Source organism: Salmo salar, chromosome ssa12 (genome assembly GCF_905237065.1).
Source record: "Salmo salar chromosome ssa12, Ssal_v3.1, whole genome shotgun sequence".
In the NCBI taxonomy this organism is placed as follows: Eukaryota; Metazoa; Chordata; class Actinopteri; order Salmoniformes; family Salmonidae; genus Salmo; species Salmo salar.
In genome coordinates this window covers 36627784-36642691 of record NC_059453.1, presented here as the reverse complement: position 1 = coordinate 36642691, position 14908 = coordinate 36627784, and the positions used below count along the sequence as shown (strand labels likewise).

General features: G+C 41.2%; 2 protein-coding genes across 3 annotated transcripts in view; both read right to left on the bottom strand.

Moving 5' to 3' along the window:
* LOC106564807 (inactive tyrosine-protein kinase 7) overlaps positions 1-1571 on the bottom strand; it is a 39445-nt gene extending 37874 nt beyond the window's left edge. The window contains exon 1 of the mRNA XM_014131224.1: positions 1077-1571. Coding sequence (XP_013986699.1) covers positions 1077-1200 — 124 coding nt within the window. The 5' untranslated portion in view covers positions 1201-1571. The remainder of the gene's footprint in view (positions 1-1076) is intronic.
* Positions 1572-2056: 485 nt separating this feature from the next.
* hebp1 (Heme-binding protein 1) lies at positions 2057-14908 on the bottom strand. 2 transcript variants are annotated; one of them, XM_014131120.2, is made up of 7 exons: positions 14803-14908; positions 8875-9011; positions 8585-8770; positions 8091-8182; positions 7494-7635; positions 6997-7180; positions 2057-5794 (listed from the first exon to the last, which is right to left on the bottom strand). In XM_014131120.2, exons 2-7 carry the CDS (start codon positions 8939-8941, stop codon positions 5620-5622), a joined length of 846 nt encoding a protein of 281 aa, XP_013986595.1. In that variant the 5' UTR covers positions 8942-9011; positions 14803-14908; the 3' UTR covers positions 2057-5619.

Sequence of the window (14908 nt, the reverse complement as noted above, 5' to 3'; positions counted from 1 at the left end):
TGTATGTGTGCCATTCAGAGGGTAAAAGGGCAAGACAAAAGTGCCTTTGAACGGGGCATGGTTGTAGGTGCACCGGTTTGTGTCAAGAACTGCAATGCTGCTGGGGTTTTCCACACCCAACATTTTCCTGTGTGTATCAAGAATGGTCCACCATCCAAAGGTCATCCAGCCAACTTGATACAACGGTGGGAAGCATTGGAGTCATCACGGGCCAGCATCCCTGTGGAACGCTTTCGACACATTGAGTCCATGCCCCAATGAATTGAGCCTGTTCTGAGGGCAAAAGGGGGGTGCAACTCAATATTAGTTAAGTGTTTTTAATGTTTTGCACACTCAGTGTAGGCCAGTAACTTCCCCCACTCTCTTCAGCCCAGGTCTGGCCATATTTTATGAAAGAGCCTGTTGAATCAAGCTGAGCAGTAGGGAACCTTCTAAAGCCAGGCCATGCCAACATGAATGTTGCATACAACCAATACAGATCATTATTCTGCCTTCTGCCCAAAAACAGTTCAGTTATGGTCCTGTTATGAGCTCAAATGACATACTATAAAATTCATATTGTTATGGAAATTGAAGGATTAACATGTGTGGCATTGGAAGACAGTTCTTTGGGTGCTCTGCAATGCTGTCAATTCAAAGAACCAGGCTGAAGGGGATATTACATGGGTCATGACAGTATGCAAACTAACCAACTGGACAATAAAAAATAGAAATGGGTAACAACACGGTTTTCACTGACTATGTTTTCAGTAACATGGAGTTTTTAGGGAGGGGGTGACGAGTTTATTGCCGTTAACTATAACACTAGCCTTTTGTAGACTAAAAGTTAAAATGCCAAGACAACGTTGTTGTTTCAACTTTGTTAGTGGGCACTTACAACTTGGGCTATTTGATAAATAACCAAGATGGGTTCCTCAGTAGCGTCCTCTAGTCAACATTTTTCTGAAAGAAAGCTTGCTTGTTACATTGATGTAGTAGTCTATAGTAGAACAGTGTACCGGCTGATAAGCACATTTTCATTAAACAGATACATTTATAACACCCGACGGGTTTGTGGCTACTTTGTGTCTTCTTACCTTTGGTGAAAATAAGAAACAGGGTAGTGGTGTGTATTGTCGGCATGACTCCTTGTCTACGCCTATTCGCCGAGTTCAGGTTACTCTCTGTGAAACATTTATTTTCTGTGGACGGTAACTCCATAATAGAACTCAAGCAAAGTAAGCCACAACTAAGTTAAATCATTCGCACAAGAAAACTAGACCCGAAACCAAGGGCAGTCAGCGCGAAAACTACCAGCGTTTCACAAGACCTCTAAAACGTACTCCGACAAGAGCAACGATAAACGACGGCTTTGTCTAGTGGTCGTCCGATGATGATACGACTGCTGCACGCGCAATTCGTAAATGTGAAGACGTAGGACCTATTCCATTATTTCAAATAATGACAAGAAAATGCAAAGAAGAAATGTGCCAACATGCCATTCCTTCAACACTATTAAATGAAAGTAGCCTTTCCCTTTTTCTCCCTCTCTCTCTCCTTAGCTCCCACTTTGGATGAGAAGCTTCCGGTGTTTGGAGAAGAGAGGGAGGGGTGAGGGGATGGGGGGCACGAAAGGTAAAAAAAATATTTTAAAAAGTAGCCTTAGGTCAAACGTGCCAATTTTGCACTTTTTCTATGCAAACATAACAGGTACACATTTTTCTGTAGGCCTAAACACATACAACTTGTTTTGAATATTTGATTATTTGGATTAAAGGCCAAGGCTATCTTTCGGGCTACATCCTAAACCATTTAAAATACATATCAAATGTAAATATGGATAAGGATAAATTAAGAGACTATTACAAAATGTAATGCAGACAAGGTAGTTGTCAGAAAGGGATACTTTTGTAATTTTAGTTGTGTAAGATTTTTTGGACAGAGGCAGTATACTAATAAGACACACTGTGACATAGCCAAATAACCACAAATATATGAAATGGTATTGACAGGTATGTGAAAAAAAATATTTTAAGTAATTCTGAGTGGAAACAATCATGTCCTTCACACCAAGCCACACATTTTTGTTTTAATTTTATTTGCATTTTACATAAAAATACAAATCGTACAGTGCAAGGATTATAAAAGCTGTCATTGTATACAGTGTCTTAAGTATTCACACCCCTTTACTTTTTCCACATTTTGTTGTGTTACAAAGTAGGTTGAAACTGTTTTAATTGTAATTTTTTTGTCATTGATCTACACAAAATACTATGTAATGTCAAAGTGGAAGATTTTTTTTTTACATTTATAAAACCATATATGTAAACTAAAACACTAATGTATCTTGATTAAGTCTCAGAACTGCATTGTACAATATTTGCCCATTATTATTTTTAAAGTTCTTCAAGCTCCATCAAGTTGGTTATAGATCTTTGCTAGTCAGCTATTTTCAAGTCTTGCCCTAGATTTTTCAGATTTAAGTCAAAACTGTAACTAGGCCACTCAGAAACATTCTGTTGTCTTGGTTAGCAACTCCAGTGTAGATTTGGGCTTGTGATTTAGAATATTGTCCTGCTAAAAGGTGAAGTTATCTCCCAGTGTCTGTTGAAAAGCAGACTGAACCAGGTTTCCTATAGGATTTTGCCTGTGCTAAGCTTTATTCCATTTATTTTTATCCCCAAAAACTCCCTACTCCTTGCCGATGACAAGCATACCCATAACATGATGCAGCCAACACCATGCTTGAAAATATGACGAGTGGTACTCAGTGATGTGTTTTTGCCCCAAACATAATGCTTTGTATTCAGGACAAAAAGTAAATTTCTTTGCCACATTTTTTGCAGTATGAAGTGCCTTGTTGCAAACAGGATGCATGTTTTGGAATATTTTTTATTCTGTACAGGCTTCCTTCTTTTCACTCTGTCATTTAGGTTAGTATTGTGGAGTAACTACAATGTTGAAGATCCATCCACAGTTCTCACATCACAACCGTTAAACTCTGTAACTGTTTTAAATCCCTGAGCGGTGTCTTTCCTCTCCGGCAAATGAGTTAGGAAGGATGCCTGTATCTTTGTAGTGACTAATGAATAACCACCATGCTCAGAGGGATATTCAGTGTAATTTTTTTTTAACACATCTACCAATCGATACCCTTATTTGCAAGGTATTGGAAAACCTCCCTGGTCTTTGTGGTTGAATCTGTACTTGAAATTCATTACTCGATTGAGGGACCTTAAAAATAATTGTATGTGTGGGGTCCAGAGACAAGGTAATCATTCAAAAGTAATGTTAACCACTATTACTGAAAACTGAGTCCATGCAACTTATGAGAATTGTTAAGCATATTTTTACTCCTGAATGTATTTAGGCTTGCCATAACAAAGGGGTTGAATACTTAAGAAATGTCAGCCTTTCATTTAATTTTCTTTTTTTTTAATAATCCACTTTGGCATTATGCAGTATTGTGCGTAGATCAGGGACAAAATATCTCAGGCTGTAACACAACAAAATGTGTCAAATGTAAAAGGAGTGTGAATACTTTCTGAAGACACTGTACGTTAAGTGTAAATGTATATCAAATCTCCATTCATTTACTCTGGGAATATTTTAAGTAGTTTGAAGATGCACTATGCAGAATCTCTCTGCCATTTCCTGGTTGCTAACATTTTAAATTTCTGTTTATGAGACAAAACAAGCAAGTGTAGTGTACAGAATCATTGTACCATCTAAACTGCTGTGAAATATATTTTCTATAACCAAAAATATTGTATTTTTAGCTGGTGTACAAAACCAAAAGAGGCAAAAACAAAACTTTAGAACGGGAAGCATAGAAATAACACACATAGAACAGACCTACCACATCTTAGACTTGCATTCAATGAGAATGAAAGTTCTATAACTCCTCACATTTCTATGTGAATTTGGTCAGGTCGCCCAAAAAGTTACATAGCGCAGCTTTAAAAATTGAAGCAATCCACTAAAATTTACACTGCAATTTTGAAATGTATGCTTTGAAAACAGTTGATGACAGCATAGAAATACAAGGTCACAAAAGAGAGGACGGGGGCAATTTTAACATATCAAAAGTATACCATACTAATTATTGGAGAATGCAAACAAATACAACTAATGCACTTATTCTGGGAACATTGCTAGGTATATATATATATATATATATATATATATATATATATATATATATATAAAAAAGAGGCAAGCACAGTAAGAACACATCATTTGGCTATGCTGAACAACTGTTCATAAGTCACTTTAATTAAACTTCCATTCCTCAACCATCATTAACTATAGTTATGAATCTTCAAAAAATAAAAATAATTATAATTGTAAAATGTAACTAGGCAAGTCAGTTATGAACAAATTCTTATTTACAATGACGGCCTTGAAGCTTGAGCCTTCCTCAAAATCTAAAGTGCCTGGTCACAGTCTCAGCTCCATTTACAACTAACCTCACCAAAACCAATCAATTCATTTGTGAGATAGTCGTTATTCACCAATAAGCAAATAAATAGACAAAAAAACATTACACAAACGTTACTGTTTGGTTGACACCTAGTGGCAACTGAAGGTAACAAATGACAGATCTGTCTATCATTTTGAGGCTGGGGAAGGTGGATAGTCATTTGAGAACAGTTTACCTTTTCAGACACCTATACCCAAAATCCCTACACCATCCTCGAAATGTAGGTAAAGCAGCAGTGTGGGTAACATTCACTAGCAGGAAAAAAATTAAATGACAGTTAAGAGTAAGAGGACACCCACATATCATAGCAAGAAACTTTGAATGATAAAAGTTAAACCTGGATGCCTACTCGTCAACAGCAAATACAACATTTTAGTAATAGGTTACAGTCCCACAAGACATAACCATTATAGTTTAGAAAAACGTTATGGTATCATCATTACGAATATATTTTTTTTTTTTTATGTTTGCACTCTACTGTAACTCGCTCTGAATAAGAGCATCTGCTAAATTACTAAAATCTCAAATGTAAATTCATTTCAGTCCATTTCTAAAACGGCGTGTTTCACACATTTTATGTGACACTAGTTTGCAATGATTAGATCACTAATTTGTTACATAAAAAGCAAGAAAAATTAAATAAAGATAAAATGTGACGGAAATATAAGAGTTAACTCTTACTCTCTTATACTCTCAGAGATACAATATACTTGTATTTTAAACACCATATTTGGTTGTGTATATGGTATAAATGCCACTGAAGTTAGTCTTTCCTTGTGCTCCCCTGGAGCATAAACATACAATCTCAGTGAATGTTAAATAATTATTTTCCATCCCTACTATATACCTAATACCATCTTTAAAGTAATCTTGTCATCTTTACAGCTAAAACCAACCCAAGAGCCATTCCTCCCATTTTAATCCATACTCTATCGCCATTACAGGAATCGTCTGGGTTGTGTTTATTATGGCACGCAAAAACAAAAATGTTTTTTTTAAACATTTTGCATCAGAAACTAAAAATGAGTGCTGCTTATTGGACCAAGTCCATGTAGTCCTCCCCCGTTTGTCCCTTTTATTCCGCTTAGCGCCCAATGAACGTGACCCTAGAGGCACAGAAGGGTGTCGGGATGATACAGGAGGATGTTATGAGAGATTTAGGGGTCTCGTCGGATGAACCAGAGCTCGTTTCTGCGGCAGGACACCCCAGGGTTGTCGTAGACGGCCACCATGTAGGAGTTGCGATGCATCTCCTCGCTGGGGCCCAGCATCTCCCATAGCAGGTTGATTTGAGGCATGATTGTCTCCTCAGTGGTGGTGCCGAAGAATGTCCTACAGAAGACCGCATTTGTTATTCGTGTTTAAATAAATACTGGCATTACTGCTATTAAGTGATTATTTTTTTACCTACAGTATTTTACCCAGAGATCTTACCAATGCAAAGAAGTGTGTGAGTCTAGCTAGTACGTATCCATTATCTATAGAAGTTAGCATAATTAATACTGTTTGGGCTAATTCCCCACACACAGATTAAGCCTAGTACTGGACAACAAAAAAAGCTCAATGTAGACTCTATTGAAAGTGCTTTTTAATTCAGGACTATTAAAAAGGTTCTACAGCTACACCATCCTGACTGGTTGCATCACTGCCTGGTATGGCAACTACTCGCCCTCCGACTGCAAGGCACTACAGAGGGTAGTGCGAACGGCCCAGTACATCACCGGGGCCAAGCTCCCTGCCATCCAGGAGCTCTATACCAGGCGGTGTCAGAGGAAGGCCCTAAAAATTGTCAGACTCCAGCCACCCTAGTCACAGACTGTTCTCTCTGCTACCGCACGGCAAGCGGTACCGGAGCGCCAAGTCTAGGTCCAAGAGGCTTCTAAACAGCTTCTACCCATAAGCCATAAGACTCCTGAACACCTAATCAAATGGCTACCCAGACTATTTGCATTGCCCCCCCCACCCTCTTTTACGCCGCTACTACTCTCCGTTATCATCTATGCATAGTCACTTTAATAACTCTACCCACATGTACATGTTACTTCAACTAACCAGTGCCCCCGCACAATGACTCTGTACCAGTACCCCCCGTATATAGTCTCGCTATTGTTATTTTACTGCTGCTCTTTAATTACTTGTTACTTTTATTTCTTATCCATATTATATATTAAAAAAATATATATTTTTTAACTACATTGTTGGTTAGGGGCTCGTAAGTAAGCATTTCACTGTAAGGTCTACACCTGTTGTACTCGGCGCATGTGACTAATAAAATTTGATTTGATTTAAACCGTGTCGGGAAACCAGACAATATAGTAAAAAAAATTAAAAAACATGGATATTATCACTAATCTGACTAATTATTTCCACCCATTTTGGCTATACATTGTCTATCTAAATCCATTGTCTATTTTTACATGTAGATATGTAAATAGCTCAGAACAGGTCTCAAAACCACAGGCGAAGTAGAATAGGCCTCAAATCAAGCCTGGGGCTTGAGTACCGAAGTCAGCCAGAGGTGGGAGTATCCTTACAGGGTGATGACTCGTAAAGCCTCCCTTTGGAGTATGGTGATGTCTGGGTCAGTTGGCTGGGGCGGGTTGGCCTGGAACTCAGCAGGCAGGTAGTATGCCGTCAAGATGTCCTTCTGAAAGCCATTGCCGTCCTCCAGCATTTGGATACTGTTCACAATGGGTACAGTCATTCCTAAATAGCGTCCTGTTGATATGAGAGTGTGCTATTATAATTACTCATTGTTACACTGTTCTTACTATACATAGAGCTATGGTAAGGATTACTGATGTAAGTACAGTGTAATAATGACTAATTAATATACAATAGAGTGGAGGCCCCAAATCAATAAATTGTGGATACACTGAACTTAGGGTTATGATAAGGGTTGGGGTTACTGCTGTAAGTAGGGTGGAACAATGAGTGATTACAATATAGTTGAAACAATGAGTGATTACAATAGATTTTGCACTATACTGACGTCAATAATTACACAGTAACATGAACACTAAGGCCTTACCGACAGAGTTTTCCTTGCAGATGAATTTCATGAGTTTCATAAAGCCCATGGAGATGCTCTGCTCGTACAGCTTCTCCCCTTCAGTGATGCACGCCCACTTCCCTGCAGGGTACACCCTCTCTTCAAACAGCACCTCGCCCAGCTGCAGAAATAGACAAACACACACTTCGTTATCCAGGGAATATAAGAGATCTTCCACTTCACTTAGCACTCAAGCAATGGCATGGATTCTCAAGCTAAAACACACACGCGCACAACATAAATTGCGCTTAAGCAAACGCATTGCTGGTTATAAGGCAACACACTCACACAGAGTTTACACACCACATTGCGCTCAGGCATTTACACAAATCCGTGTGTACATACACACAGCTTTCATGATTTATTTAATTATTATTCAAACACTCAAAAGTGCATGTGCCAGACACTCAAAAGAACGACAAGAAAATGGCTTCATTTAGCTTTTACTACAGACTTTCCTTCACTTCCTGCCATTACATGGACAGATTACCCAGAAAATGGAACAGCCAGCCAACATGTCTGCCATTGTCATCCTAACCTAAGATTGGTAACAAGTGGAAGGGAGACATACTTTACCTTTTCATGCTGAGAGATGGAGGAAAAGGGGACCTGCTCTCTATCTTGGGCTTGGTTCCGCTGAGTCAGCTCTTGAATTGGTCCTGTCATTTCTATCAAAACAACACAGGGGGTCTCTTAATTTTTTTTAAAAGATGACAGAGAGCAGTGTGAGAGCAAACCTCACCGGAACCAAGTGAAGTGGGGGAAATTCGTCATTGGCTTATGCTTCATAAAAGGAACCCAGTGCTAAGGTCAAGTATTCAAGTCTCTAGGAAAATGGGCATGCTCTAATAGCTATAAGACTTCAATATACACACTATAACAATCAAGTCATACTGCTGTATTGTAGACAAGATGTAGCAACTAGAATCTGATATTTATTTAAACTGTTGGAAGAAACCATGTCCTGTTGAAAAAGAGTTTGATTTCTCAGACTGATTGTCTCCAAATACACTGCTGCCAAGCAACTACCTCGAATGGGACTATTTTACTCCACCACCTATCTCGCTTACCTCGGGGGACGGACACCTGGTGTGTGCTGGCGATCGCCTGCCAATGGGTGTACAGCCTCTGCTGCTCGTCGTCCTCCATTGGCTCAGGGTTGTCAGTGATGTCATTGTCCAGCTCTTCATCCTCCAATCCATCAAGATCCTCGAGGGAGATTAGCGCCATTGTTTTTGTCCACAGGCCGGGTAGATCTGCAAATACAATACCAAGAAGACATGTTACTTTCCTAGAAATAGGGCCATTGTTAATGTTCATTTCCAGTTTACCTGGGTATTTAGGCCTACTAAGAAATTACTTGGTTGTGGCCGGGCTGGTCTAGTGTAAATGCTGCAGCCTCCGCCACACGTCTTCGGTGTCGGCATTGGTTGGAATCAGGCCTACCACCCTTTGACACAACCGCGCTCCGACTTTCCCCACTGTCACCCTCATTCACTATTTGTTCAATAAAATCAGAAAATCCCATACATACAATAAAAAGACATGGTCAAACTGTAACATTGTATATTACACTGTAAAAAACAATTATTTTTAGTAAGTACCAAAAGTAGCTATTGTTAAAATGTCCCATTAAAAACCATGTAAAAACAGTACCATCAAATAATATGCTATCATACTATTAACAGTAGAAAATAGAACACTTTACATTTTTCAGTGATTTATTGACTTGTTGAATGTAGGCTACACAGGACATATTATGATCTGTACAGTATCATGGACAGGCTGTTGTAATACCATGTAGGTACATGAAGCTGTTTTGACACAGACTTCACTATTCACTGGATCATGTCAAACCTGCTTGTCAGACCTTTTCAAAGAAGCTTATGGGGGATTGGTGCCTGTGGTAGGAGGCTTATCCTATCTCCGCAAATGACCAGAAAGGGCACCATATGGTAGACAAATGTGTTTTATTACAAATGGCCAATTACAGATTCTATCAGATCAAAGGGTATACATTTACTGTTCCATAACATTTGTTGCCGCATAATAGGTCTTTGCCAAAAATTCATAACATTTAAAGTGTGGGCTCCAAATCACAGTGTGTCAGCTGCAGTCAAGCAAATCCTATAATTCTATGGCTACAGTAATGTGAACTAATCTTATACACCATATAAGTCATAAAAAAAGCTCATACATGCTTATAAGAAGTAATAAAGCATTTTACCTGTTAGCTTATAGGGCAACCTTTACATGGCTTTTGTAACAAACCTAACTAAACACAGTAGCCTACACCGTCAGGCTACCGTTATGCCACCATGAGGACACAGGTTTGAAAATGTACAATAAAGAAATAGCACAAATGAATCTGTATTGCACACGCTACTGGACTGTTTTGGGACTGTTTTGCTAGCACAGACTGGAATATGTTCTGGGATTCATTCAACGGCATTGAGGAGTATACCATCTCAGTCACCGGCTTCATCAATAAGTCTATTGACGACGTCCCCACAGTGACAGTATGTACATATCCCAACCAGAAGCCATGGATTACAGGCAACATCCGCACCGAGCTAAAGGCTAGAGCTGCCGCTTTCAAGGAGCGGGACACTAACCCTGACGCTTATAAAAAAAATCCCGCTCTGCCCTCTGACGAACTGTCAAACAGGCAAAGGGTCAATACAGGACTAAGATTGAATCCTACTAAACCGTCTACGACGCTCGTCAGATGTGGCAGGGCTCGCAAACTATTATGGACTACAAAGGGAAACCCAGCGGCAAGCTGCCCAGTGACGCGAGCCCACCAGATGGGCTAAATGCCTTTTATGGTCGCTTCGAGGCAACTAACACTGAAGCATGCATGACAGCACCAACTGTTCTGGACGACTGTGTGATCCCGCTCTTCGTAGCCGATGTGAGCAGGACCTTTAAACAGGTCAACATTTAGAAGGCCGCAGGGCCAGACGGATTACCAGGACGTGTACTCAAAGCATACGCGGACCAACTGACAAGTGTCTTCACAGACATTTTCAACGTCTCCCTGTCTGAGTCTGTAATACCTACATGTTTCAAGCAGACCACCATAGTCCCTGTGCCCAAGAACACTAAGGTAACCTGCCTAAATGACTACCACACTGTAGCACTCACATCGGTAGCCATGAAGTGCTTTGAAAGGCTGGTCATGGCTCACATCAACACCATCATCCCGGAGCTCATCACTAAGCTAAGGACCCTGGGACTAAACACCTCCCTCTGCAAATGGACCCTGGACTTCCTGATGGGCAGCCCCCAGATAGGCAACAACACATCTGCCAAGCTGATCCTCCACACGGGGGCACCTCATGGGTGAGTGCTTAGTCCCCTCCTGTACTCCCTGTTCACCCACGACTGCAATACCATCATTAAGTTTGCTGACAACACAACAGTGGTAAGCCTGATCACCGACAACGATGAGACAGCCTATAGGGAGGAGGTCAGAGGTCTGACAGTGTAGTGCCAGGACAACAACCTCTCCTGCAATTTGAGCAAGACAAAGGGGCTGATCGTGGACTACAGGAAAAGGAGGGCCGAGCACGCCCCCATTCACATCGACAGGCTGTAGTGGAGCGGGTCGAGAGTTTCAAGTTCCTTGGTGTCCATATCACCAACAAACCATCATGGTCCAAACACACTAAGATAGTTGTGAAGAGGGCACGACAACACCTTTTCCCCTTCAGGAGACTAAAAAGATTTGTCACGGGTCCCCAGATCCTCAAAATGTTCTACAGCTGCACTATCGAGCGCATCCTGAACGGTTGCATCACCACCTGGTATGGCAACTGCTCGGCATCCGATCGTAAGGCACTACAGAGGGTAGTGCGTATGGCCCAGTACATCATGGAGGTCAAGCTTCCTGCCATCCAGGACCTATATACTAGGCGTGTCAGAGGAAGGCGGCAAAAAAATTGTCAAAGACTCCAGTCACCCAAGTCATAGACTGTTCTCTCTGCTACCACACGGCAAGCAGTACCGGAGCACCAATTCTAGGTCCAAAAGGGATCTACCAAGCCATAAGACTGCTGAACAATTAATCAAATGGCCACCCGGACTATTTACAATGACCCTCCCTGACCTTTGTTTTTACACTGCTGCTACTCGCTGTTCATTATCTATGCATAGTCACTTTATCCCTACTTACATGTACAAATTACCTAGACTAACCTGTACCCCTGCACATTGACTCGGTGCCTGTACCCCCTGTTGGAGTGGCAGGTAGCCTAGTGGTTAGAGCATTGGGCCAGTAACCGAAAGGTTGCTGGATCGAACCCCTGAGCTTACAATGTAAAAATCTGTCGTTCTGCCCCTGAACAAGGCAGTTAAGGTTGAGTCACTGATGTGGTCTTCCTGTCTGGGTTGGCGCCCCCCCTTGGGCTGTGCCGTGGCGGAGATCTTTGTGGGCTATACTCGGCCTTGTCCCGGGATGGTATGTTGGTGGTTGGAGATATCCCTCCAGTGGTGTGGAGGCTGTGCTTTGGCAAAGTGGGTGGGGTTATATCCTACCTGTTTGGCCCTGTCCGGGGGTTTCATCGGATGGGGCCACAGTGTCTCCTGACCCATCCTGTCTCAGCCTCCAGCATTTATGCTGCAGTAGTTTGTGTGTCGGGGGGCTAGGGTCAGTCTGGAGTATTTCTCTTGTCTTTTCCGGTGTCCTGTGTGAATTTAAATATGCTCTCTCTAATTCTCTCTTTCTCGGAGGACCTGAGCCCTAGGACCATGCCTCAGGACTACCTGGCTTGATGACTCCTTGCTGTCCCCAGTTCACCTGGCCGTGCTGCTGCTCCTCCAGTTCCTACTGTTCTGCCTGCAGCTATGGAACCCTGACCTGTTCACCGGACGTGCTACCTGTCCCAGACCTGCTGTCCCAGACCTGCTGGAACCCTGACCTATTCACCGGACGTGCTACCTGTCCCAGACCTGCTGTTTTCAACTCTCTAGAGACAGCAGGAGCGGTAGAGATACTCTCAAAGATCGGCTATGAAAAAGCCAACTGACACTTACTCTTGTGTTACTGACTTGTTGCACCCTCGACAACTACTATGATTATTATTATTTGACCATGCTGGTCATTTATGAACATTTGAACATCTAGTCCATGTGCTGTTATAATCTCCACCCGGCACAGCCAGAAGAGGACTGGCCACCCCTCATAGCCTGGTTCCTCTCTAGGTTTCTTCCTAGGTTTTGGCCTTTCTAGGGAGTTTTTCCTAGCCACCGTGCTTCTACACCTGCATTGCTTTCTGTTTGGGGTTTTAGGCTGGGTTTCTGTACAGCAGTTTGAGATATCAGCTGATGTAAGAAGGGCTATATAAATAAATTTGATTTGATTAACCCACTGTTCCCCGGTTGGCCATCAATGTAAATAAGAATTTATTCTTAACTGACTTGCCTAGTTAAATAAAGGTTAAATAAAAAAATACAAATGATAGCCTTGTTATTGTGTTACTTTTATTCAAATGTTTTACTTTAGTTTATTTAGTAAATATTTTCTTAACTCTATTTCTTGAACTGCATTGTTGGTTAAGGGCTTGTAAGCATTTCACAGTAAGGTCTACCACACTTTTGTACTCAGCGCATGTGACAAATACAATTCGATTTGAAAAGCTGATTATTGCATTTATCTGGAAATGTTGTTCCGAGGCTCCTTTTCAAGGGTGTGACGCAATTGTAGAGCCTCTGGAGGCCTGCGGAGACCAAATTGAGCTAACAATGCGGAGGGCCCTGTATAGCTCCGCATTGACATGATTGGTTGACTATAGGTGGGGGCGGTATATCCTGTATAAAACACAAACATGGAGAACGTTGATGAAAGTGTATCAGAACAAGTAAACAAAATAAATACATATTTATGATACAAAAAGGAGTTTGAACTCCTGGAAGGAGATCAAGGAGGTAATGGGGATATGGATTTGTACATATTCAACAAATCTGATCAAACAACGTGGATGTGTCAAGTCTGTCATGGTTGATGTATTGTAACAGGCCCACACTGTGGTTACTAAAATGAGATGTTGATATATTTGGCTGTTTTCGCTGCATAACATTTAGAAGTTGTCCTTTTTCATGTTTAGAAGAAGTGCTGCTATGCTCCCGATCGTATAAGCTGGTAGCATAGCTTGCGTTCATATCAGTGGTGGTATTCAGTCGCTTTTAACTGCAAGGCAGTTGATTGATGACATGAACATGTATTGGGGTTGACATCCATACAAGCATTTTTTACTTTGATGTTTACCTGAACATAGTGTGAAATAAACAATAGCCTAAATGTAGACCAATTTTGCTGGGGGGGCAATGGGGAGATGCAGGTGGAAAACGGTGCAGCATTTTTACTTATTGATAGAATTGGCTGAGCTCTTACTCCAACATCCCAGAAGAGGTAAGACCTTATCTTGTCATTTCGTTTGGCCAGTTGTTCGTAATTAGCTGAAAGGCTATCACTACGAGTTGTGCGGTGCAGACCAATTTATTGGATGCCAATGACAGTTCCCCAAAGAGCAAGTATGAATGCTTTGACTTCAGAGGTCGCATCTCAGTAAATACTGCACTGCTGCTACAGATGCCAGATTGACCATAAATCGGTTTTTACCCCACATAATAAAAATAACTCTGTTTACTGCGGCAGGTGGGTTGCACATTACTCAACACAAACCAAACACAAAAACACTTTACCAGCGCGCGCTAACAAATCCACTAAAAGGAGTGCACAGCAGCACAGAGTTCATTAAAGATTTTAATACAACATCCGATTAATCATCGCTGGCGAACAATTAAATGGGCTGTGAACTCACTGACCGTGTTCGAGAGCGTCAAATCCATGATGCATTGTGCGTAAATGGTGACACTGGCTGAACTACAAATAGTAATGAGTAGTTATTTATGATGTAAGGTAATTTGTAGATCAGTCAGTCGGCAGTCGCCTGCAATGTCGAACAAGCACACTGACTGCAATGCATTACAGCAAAAGTAGGTCAACCCTAGGGAACCAGCACACCCAAAAACGCAGCAAAAATGTCACTGGGGTTGCGAGAACGCATATGCCATAAAGCTAATAGGCTTCAGGATAGACAGCTCATCATTTATTTATTTTTTTACAATAATGTATATTGGTTAAACCACAATCGGTTATTAATTGTGTAGGTTCTGTGGACATTTGGGCAATTTACCTATTCATTTGTTATGCTTCCCTGAACACTAGTTTAGACCAAAACATTTACCCGAATGTAACATTTAGTGATAAAGTCGTCGTTCTTACCTGGTCAACAAAGTACAGGATTGTAGTTGAGCACTACTTCTTCTGACCTACAATCAAAACAGGAGATATAAGTGAATACCGCACTCGTATTCTGCCAGCAGCACAA